Source organism: Hypomesus transpacificus, chromosome 6, assembly GCF_021917145.1.
Source record: "Hypomesus transpacificus isolate Combined female chromosome 6, fHypTra1, whole genome shotgun sequence".
Lineage (NCBI taxonomy): Eukaryota > Metazoa > Chordata > Actinopteri > Osmeriformes > Osmeridae > Hypomesus > Hypomesus transpacificus.
The window spans coordinates 6,865,796-6,875,320 of record NC_061065.1 but is presented as its reverse complement, the minus strand read 5'-3'; the positions used below and the strand labels follow the sequence as shown (position 1 = coordinate 6,875,320).

The following is a 9,525-nucleotide window of genomic DNA, read 5'->3' as shown; positions in this document are numbered from 1 at the left end:
CCTCTCTGTTTCAGCATACACATCCATCAGCGATTGAGCTGTGATTTGCGTACCAAAAGCAATAAGCCAATCACAAAAACACAATGGAAATTCTTTTCGAAACCTCGACCAATGAGCTCGTCTATATGATTTACATAGTGGAGATTGGACCAATCGCACCCCTCTATAGTAGACGATTCTCCTCATGCTGTCCTATGGTTGAACGCGGTTTAGAGTTTTAGGTCTGCATGTAATTAACATGTTATTATCGAAGGTGCTTAGATATTGATCCTGTCATTCGTGCAGTTACAAATTCGCGCCTTGGACCTTCAGATTCACCAGATCTATTTGCTTGGTCGGAAAGTTGATCTCAAGAAAAATGCCTAAGAGAAAGGTGAGGCTTTTTATTCCATCGCTAAAGCAAAATCCGTCAACTTGAAAATGTAGTTTCATTTCGATGCTTTTTTCCGATTTTATTTTGGCGACGTCGAGCAGGTGAGGGGATGCCAAAGTTTTCAGACCAAATATTGTCCGTTACAACCTACGAGTCGACTGATCTATCTTGACGGAAGCTAAGAGATATGCATTATGGGTATTAGTCACCTGGCGCGTATATTTTTATTTTAATCGTGTAACCTTGTTTAGTACTACGCTTAATGGCTGTTCAATCGATGGTGGTTTTATCGCTCTCCACCCACCCTGTCACCAGTGTGCGCACTCGAAAGTCACCCGGTGGTGGATGCGTGCCCAAACCCACCGTCAACGGTTGATATTTTAAAGTGACCGTGCATGAAAATTATTTATTTATGGGTATTATAAAAACGTACACTCCAATTTCGTCGATGAAGACTATGAGGTTTTAAAGGTGCATTTTCAAGAGACATCTTTATCCTCGCCCTGTCTCGTGCGTTATTTGTCAGCGGTGCCGCTGACTGTCCACAACCACCGATCGAGTCGGAGAGAGAGAGCGAGAGCACGGACAATTAGGCAATTGCAGTGCCACGGTCCAATGCAAACAACTGGAGCTGTGGCGCATTGTACAAGTCCATATACAGGGCTTCTCTCTAACCTACAATTGCCATTGTCTGTGTAGTCGTTTGTATATTTGCCTCTGATGACCAAGTGGGGGGAGTTTAGGGGCGGAGGTCGTTGCCATGCAAACGATGCCAATTATCCGACGGCAAAACGAGCAGTTTGTCCAAGCCGGTTTGCTACAAACGATTACCAGACTATTTTGTAAATAAATTGTAGGCAAGTCGACCACTTTAAACTAATGTAAAATGTTATCTCACTCAGGCAGTTAACCTCACACACAGCACATCATGCTGTCAGATGGTTTTGTGAGGAAATACTCTATACTTAATATATATCTATACATTTTAATAAATGTAATACGTTTATTTCCAACAATGTTCTATAGTCTTGAGAGGAGCAATGCTGACAAAGTACCCTACCACATCCTCACTTGAGATGCCTGATGTAAAAAAAAAAGTGGCCTATAGCTGTAAAAGAAACAACTGCTTGTTTGTGTAAAAGTGAAACAGCCGCTTCTGCTACTAGAAACTTTACAGGAAACAATCAAACAAGAGCAGATTATTTGAGTCAAAAGGAAATGACTTATTTTTTGGTGTGCTGAGGTCATGTGCATTGGGTTAGGGGTTACCTTGGACCACAACCAAACACACGTACTCTGTTAAGGAGGAAGTACAGTCAAATGTTTTGGCAGTTAAACCAGCATCTCACTTTGTCCACACACACCTGTCCACACACACACCACACACATCTGACGACAGCCAACACGGAAGGAATGCAGGATGTGTTGGGTTATTCAATGTGATGATTGTTTTTTGATCCTTGTGTTCCTTCCATAGTCTCCAGAGGTTGCTGAAGGCAAAGATGCCTCCAAAGTCACAAAGCAGGAGGTATGCTTATAGAGGGGAGTGTATACTGTGTGTTTGTTTGCTGTTTGTGTGCAGTGTGTGTGTGTGTGTGTGTGTGTGTGTGTGTGTGTGTGTGTGTGTGTGTGTGTGTGCGTGTACACTGTAACAAACACAAATAGGCTTGTTAAGGAACACAACACAATCACTACAAAACACATATTACACCTACATGCCCCTAAAGGTACAACTGATATCTGTCTCTCTCTCTCTTGCTCTCTGTCTCTTCCTTTCTCGCCCGTCCCTTGTTCCTTTAGCCCATCAGACGGTCAGAGAGGTTGTCATCGGTGAGTTTGATCCTCCTCCTATCTGCACCTCTCTCTCTCTCCTCTCATGTCTCTACCCACATCAGCTCACTTTAAGGCCAGACTGAGTCTATTTGGAAGTTGTATTTGCATCCTAGAAAGGGTTCTAAATTTGAATGAACACGTTTAACCGATTTATGGAAGGGATTTATCAGTTAAATCGAAAATCCTTGAAACAAACCCCAGTTTGCATATCTGGATGAAGAAACACCTCCACAGTATCTACACGCAGTACTGATGTCATCTACACGCAGTACCAATTTAATACCACGTACAGTACTGTACAACAATATATTATTATATTCTAAAGTAGAAACTGACTTTCAAAGTTCCCTGTAGATTCTGTCTGGCCTTGTCTATGTGTTATCTCTGTTGTCCTTGTTCATCCTTAGTCCTGAGAACTGTTGTTTGTCTGGGTGGTATACTGTTGTCCCAGTAGGACTTGGTTGTAGGACTTAGGGGTCAGATGGCTGAGCGGTTAGGGAATCGGGCTATTAATCAGAATGTTGCTGGTTTGATTGACCGTGCCAAATGACGTGTCATTGGGCAAGGCACTTCACCCTACTTGTCATGGGGGGAATATCTGTACTTACTGTAGGTCACTCTGGATAAGAGCATCTGCTAAATGGTTAAATGTAATGTATAAATGTATAAACTGAGTATCTGCTTATAGATGTTGTTTGTAAACTATTTGGGTTCCTTTCTAATATATTCAAGGATTGGTTCGTGTTATTTAAACATAGATATTATTAGCAAAGAGATCATTTTAATTGCGACAAATGAAATCTTTACAGCAAACAATTCTTTCCTTTTCAAACTTCAAAATCCATCTCCTTCTGTAATAACTTCCTACTTTCACCCAAAAGACCCATAGGTCTCTATTTGCTGGAGCAAACTTGGTTACATCAAAGCAACATAACCCTTCACTGAATAGATGCAAAATCAACAACAAAAACAGTGATAATAGCATGCCTTTTCAGCTATGTGTACATAACAAAACTGTAAATGTAAGTACCTTTCTAACATAACAACAAACATGTTTGTAGAAGATTTGCCTTACACCTCCAAAGTACCAATTCTGTCTCCAGCAAGCTTAGGCAGAGAAATTTCAACAAACATCCAGCCTTCTTCCTAAACTCTCGACACAGCGACTGGGGTCGTACCTTACACCAGTGGTTCCAAACCCTGGTTCTCAGGGCCCCCTGTCCTGCATGTTTTAGATGTTTCAGTGCTCCAACACACCTGATTCAAATGAATGGGTCATTATCCAGCTTTGCAGAAGCCTGCTATGAACATTAATTTGAATCAAGGTGTGTTGGAGCAGGGAAACATCAAAAACATGCAGGACAGGGGGTCCCTGAGGACCAGGGTTGGGAACCACTGCCTCACACGACCAGCTAGGAATTGTGTTAACAGAGCTTTCTCTGACCTGCAGAAAACGGCACCATCCAAGCCAGAGATGAAGCCCAAGAAGGCTATCTCCAAGGTAGGGTATTCCCTCACCAGTCCAGTCCAAGTGCAATAGCATCATGTTGTTGTTTGGATGGTGGATGCTTCTGTTCCTCTGTCTTGATTGGCTGCCTCTGCACAGAAGCCTGTGGAGGACAAAGGATTGAAGAGCAAGAAGGGCGGAGCCAAGGGGAAGAAGGATGAGGGTCCCACCCAGAATGGAGGGAATAAGACCGATGAGGTATTTATGGTGCACTGTTCCTTTAAGAGAAGATAGAGATATATAATGCCAGTTGAGTGCTCAGGCTCATACATTCATCTAACGCTGACTTCTCCCATATTGTGTTGTTAATGTCTCTTCACTCGTGTTAACACATGCAAACACAACACACGCCTTACGAAACCTCTCCACCCGCACTATACATACAAACACATGTTCTCACTCCTACACACACACACACAGATCTGTGTGTCTCGCTCGTCTGTGTGCGTGTCGTCCAGGAGAAGCGCAGGCCCTTCCTCGATGTCAGTCAGAGGGCAGAGTGAGACGGTCCGAGTCAAGGGTACGCTCGTGTGGTGGTGTGGCTTTTACATCGGCAGCTTGACCCAGATTTCTGTGCCCTAATACTATATTTATACCCGCATTGTATTCATCTCTGGTGTGATATTATTTTTGAGGACGTGTGCACGCGTGTGTGTGTGTCAGTGCACTGAGGTGTAGGCCCTGTTTAACCAAGGGCTGGCAGAAAGGCTGGCCATCTGCCTAGTGATTGGTTGGCTCATCTGAAGTTTGGAGGACTGCCTCCAGGATAAGGATGGGACAGTTATAACGTCAGCCAAACCGTGCTACGACATGACAGTAGCTTGTCGATGGATGACTCCATCTGAGTCCTTTCAGATCTGCCCAGGGTCCTTATTTAGGAAGAGTCAATGAGAAGGAAACATCTAAAGACTATTGAGACCCACCCGGAGTCCCATCTAACCTGTTGTTTATCTTTTCTCCGGCCGTCGCTAGGAAACTGAAACCGTGGAGACGGCCCCCGAGGAAAAGGCATGAGGAAAGGGGCGTGTCGTGCTGACCCCTCAACTCATTGGCAGCATAAGCATCTTTTTTTACTGAGGATTTTGTAACATGCTGAATTTTTAAACGGGTGATAGACAGAATGATAACCAGCACCCCATGTCCAGACACCTCCTTCAGTTCCCTGTTCTCCTTCCTTCCTCTCCGTTCTGTTGTACCACACGCCCCGCTCCGCCCCCCCCCCCCCCCCCCCCCAAAGACAGACAGAATGAAGTGACGTGTTTTTATAGAACGACTGGGAGTATTCTTCATCTCAAAGTGAGGGTACTGTTACAGTGTATCTTAGTCATGGTTTTACTTTTAATGAAATGAACCTGCCTTTGACAGACGGTGGGCGTAGAATAATGTTTTTTAGGTCTTCAACTCTGGCCTTGGGGTGACGGTTAGGATCCGGGGCAGGATGCTGATCCTACATCTATGCCTTTAGGCCTTTCCTTATCTCAACTAGTACACACAGAAGGTCACATCACAATCATAAATCACCTTCTCAAATATTTTTCAGAATTGCCACTCTTTGTTTTGCATACACATTTTGCATACATACCTTTTCTGTCACAGTGTTCATTCATGTGCGTGCGTGTGTGTTGCCCTAATTTAACTTTGTTTACAGTTTGTGGTATCATTCCTCTTTAATAAAAAACCCTTGTCTCCTTGCAGAGCAGTATAGCAATAACAAGTGGTGCTTTTAAAATGCTCAATGGGCAACTTGTTTCTCTTGAGATTCAATCTGTGGAAAATATTTTGAAATAAAATGTTTAAAAAAAGTAGATGAGCTCTGTTTGCTGTGCTTCTGTGTGTTCACTGTTTATTTAACGGTAATCAACAGTATTGATGATTCTAGTACAGTACCAGTTGACTAGTGTACCTTTAAAGACACACTACAGAATCCATTATCTTTGTCAAGGACTTTGAAAAATTAAGTTGTGCCAAACGGCCATGTGAGTCAGGTGAGTTCTAGCAACGAAATTCTTATCAGAGGCCCTCAGGGGAAAATGCTTGGTTGGCCTGATTGTGTACCCGCTTTGTTGGTTTGCAAAGCCCAGGTATCGGAGAGAATGTTTCTGGTGTGTGAAAGTGACAGTTTGCATGTGTGCATGAGGCCTGTGTTGGAGTTGGTTTGAGCGTTCAAACCCTTTTTGAAAACCCCCTACAAAGGCCATGCCTTGTGTGTGTGTGCGTGTGTGTGTGGCTGGGTGTGTGTTTGTGTGTGTGTGTGTGTGGCTGGGTGTGTGTGTGTGTGTGTGTATGAGGTCGGCAGGGGAAAGTGGCTGTGTTAAATACAAATGCTGTGTCAGGAAGTGAAAGGTCAGCATTTGACATGGGGGCAGGACAATTGTGGGAAGATTTGCCCTCTATGGTGCAGCCAGATGCCACTCAGGAACCTGGGCCAATCGTTTTTAATTATCACTTTACTACCATTTGTGGGCAAAATAATTCTGAATCTATTTAAAATATGAGGATGTAAATTTGTGAAACTCCGACTGTGCTACAGTAGCCTGGCTGCCAGTCCAACTTCTCCCCGCCCAAAATAAAATTTTGTCGGGAAGTTGGGTCTGGAGGGTCTCGTATTGGGGACCAACTACAGAAAACCAGAATCTGGGCGAACCAATGAAATTACCAGGGCGGGCTTTATACGATGATGGACAGATGATCAACAGTAACGTAATCACCCACGTCACAAAACAGCGCTTAAGTTGAATTTGTTTTGTATAAACATGGCTACCGCTGGAGATCTGGAATGTTATGTCTGCCATCGAGTCTGTTTTAGAAAACATCGACAGCGCATTAATTTTGAAAGAGGAACAGAGACGCAATCAAGGCATTTGTCGATGGAAAATATGTTTTTGCCGTCCTTCCTACGGATTTGGTAAAAGTTTAATTTATCAGCTGGCCCTGATGGTCGCGAAGAAGATGGGACACAATGAAAACCTAGTGGCCATTGTGGTTTCTCCTTTTCTTTTGTGGAGTTGTAATCCTAAACGGAGAACTTGTTCGTATATGCATTGCCCTTTATTGTTTCGCTCAAAAAGGTTGACTGTGTGAACAAGTACTCCCCTTACCCTTAAATTAATTTTACAACACCGGCAAAAATCGTTTGTATTCATTCTTCAAGCATACTTCAAGTCTACTTGTAGTTTAGTTCTGTTGACAACAACTATGCGGTGCTTAACATACGTCACATACTCTGTTGCTCTGATTGGTTGTAGATCTATCCAATTGAGCAAAGAGGCATTTGTTTTCCAGGCTCGTTTGAAACACGCCCTGTAGTCAAAGCCCAACGGAGAGTTCTCAGACTCATATTCTGACTAGAATTATGAGTATGACAACGTCAGGCTAGTGCTACAGGCCTACATTACACTTTATGTGTGTTGTAATGATCCATTCACATACAATAAAACCTATAGGATTTCAGATATTCTCTAGGCTGAGCAGTAGTTCTAACCGATGGTAAGGGAAACACTGGTCTCATCTCCCCCCTCTATGCCATTTAGAGGCGAATCAAAATAAACATTTTAAATCAAGGTTGCATTAAAGACGGTTTATAGTTGTCAATCATTCGTCTTGCACGGATATGAACCAGGAAAACTGTGTTTATAATTGTTATGATGTTGATTGCTTTAGCACAGTAGTTAATGTTTATGAATGCAATGTTAGCTTCAGTGAAAGTCTAAACATACAAAAGATAAACAGTTGGCTTCCAACAGTTTAACACAATACTCACCTGCCTTCCTAACATAAGCTCAGAGATTAATATATTTGCTTATAGCTGACCCAAACAGGCCATCAATGTATGAACCATGAAACCTATTGCATCCTGAGGTCCTATGTATATATCATAGTACATGTTCACATACTAAATTGATGTGCAGTTATTGTAAAACAGGCTTTCTAGTAAGTCATTCAGCTATCGGACATTCCATTGGTCTACTGAGTCACCTTTGACCCCTCCATGGCCTGGCAGTTGGTGGAGGAAGTTGCAAAAACACAGAAGGAGGGTGCCCCCTAGTGGATGAGTCAACCAGCACAGTTAAAGGTCAGGGATCAGTATGTTGGGTACAAGCAATTCAATGTGCCAGTATCTACCTGAGTCCACTGACACACACACACACACACACACACACACACACACACATACAGAACAACCAAACAAAAATGTTGTTGACAAATGAGCTGGGTAAAAAGAAAATGTGTCACAATAAAAAATGGGGCCTTTTTATTTGAAAGGTAACTGCTAACGTAACAAGTCACCTGTAGAAACCCTCCATGTTCTGGAGACAGAAGCCCATGTGGCCTGTCTGATTCATGCTGCCTCCTCTTTCTCTCTCTCTCCCTCCCTCCTTGTCTCTCTCTCCCTGTCTCTCTCCCTCCCTGTCTCTGTCTCTCTCCCTCCCTGTCTCTGTCTCTCTCTGTCTCTCTCTCCCTGTTTCTCTCCTTCCCTCCCTCCTTGTCTCTCTCTGCCTGTCTCTCTCCCTCCCTGTCTCTCTCTCTCTTCCTATCCGTCGTTTTGAGATCCATGTTCATTCTGGGAATGCGATAAGGTTCTTTCACGTTACGTTGAAGTGTGCAAAGTTTCAAATACGGCATGATTGGTCTCTCCCTGTTCCCTTGATTACTTAGTAAGTACGTCTGTGTCTACGTGTGTCGCAGAGAGAAAGTAAACATTTGAGAGTGTGTGTGTCTTTTCTATTTGACATTAGAAGGTTTGAAGTCTTAATTAGAAATTAGGGCAGATAACATTGTATCGCAAGTCCTTAAGCTTGGAATCTTAATGGGATGCTTGCATAAACATGGTTTTAAATGGTTGGGATGCTTATGAGGTTGGTTAGGGTGTGTGGAAATATTTCCATGATGAACGTATTGGATAATTACACAAAACTGTGTAAAAAAAAGGTCAAGGGCTTAACTAAGTCTCAAATTTGTCTTAACATCCCATGGTACATTTTTAACTCACCGTAAGGGAGGTGCTGTCTATTTGTCTAAGACTCTAAGGTGTTGAACACCATCCCACTTGTGTTTGTTTACAGTCACCGCTAACCTATCAGCGTCAAAACAGGCCTAATACAGTAACACGTGTTCCATTACTAAGGCTAAATGATGACCTGTATCAACACTACTGATTTGTTAGTGCACATTATTAATATAACGTTCAATATTGTTTTTCACATTGATTATCTAGGAACCGTATTACAACACAAAACGCACTCACGAGATGGAGGCTGTATCTCGAACTTTAAGAGATAAGTCAGTCGGTAAGCATTAACATATAATATATGGTGTCCATCTCTATGAGTCTCTTCGATGATTATCGTTGGCGTTGAACGTTGATTCCAGTCACTCACGAGGTTTCATTCATTAGGCTGCATTCCCCTTTTATCCGGCCCTTCCCCCATTTTACTGCCAGGCAGCATTTGGAAGAGAAATGGACGACTTCCCTACCAAACTGCTCACGGAGTGGGTGGGTTAACGACATGTTACACAATAATGTCAAAATGACCATGTCAGCCACTAGATTAGTAAAAGGAATGTTGAAGATGGATAGATCAAAAATAGCGTTCTACATTTAGGCAACGCTTAAAAGGACAGACCTAAGCCGACAACATCGGAAGAGTTTATAAATACATAGATCGTGGTCATACATTGAAAATGTAGCGCCGCGCACCAATTATTTTGACGATGTGACAAGACAATCATGTCAGTAGCCGTCTTGATTAGACTGAAACAACCATTTTCTGCTACATGCCTCCCTTTCCTCTAATGTTGCCATTTCTACCTC

General features: G+C 42.8%; 1 protein-coding gene across 6 annotated transcripts; it reads left to right on the top strand.

Moving 5' to 3' along the window:
* Positions 1 to 200: 200 nt before the first annotated feature.
* hmgn3 (high mobility group nucleosomal binding domain 3) lies at positions 201 to 4,941 on the top strand. Of its 6 annotated transcripts, none has more exons than XM_047022215.1 (7): positions 206 to 373; positions 1,851 to 1,901; positions 2,174 to 2,203; positions 3,657 to 3,707; positions 3,816 to 3,911; positions 4,134 to 4,233; positions 4,686 to 4,941. In XM_047022215.1, exons 1-7 carry the CDS (start codon positions 359 to 361, stop codon positions 4,691 to 4,693), a joined length of 351 nt encoding a protein of 116 aa, XP_046878171.1. In that variant the 5' UTR covers positions 206 to 358; the 3' UTR covers positions 4,694 to 4,941. The 6 variants fall into 6 exon arrangements, with proteins under 6 accessions (XP_046878173.1, XP_046878172.1, XP_046878171.1 ...); XM_047022214.1 differs by having other exon boundaries at positions 210 to 373; positions 3,813 to 3,911; XM_047022217.1 differs by lacking the exon at positions 2,174 to 2,203 and having other exon boundaries at positions 201 to 373.
* Positions 4,942 to 9,525: the final 4,584 nt, after the last annotated feature.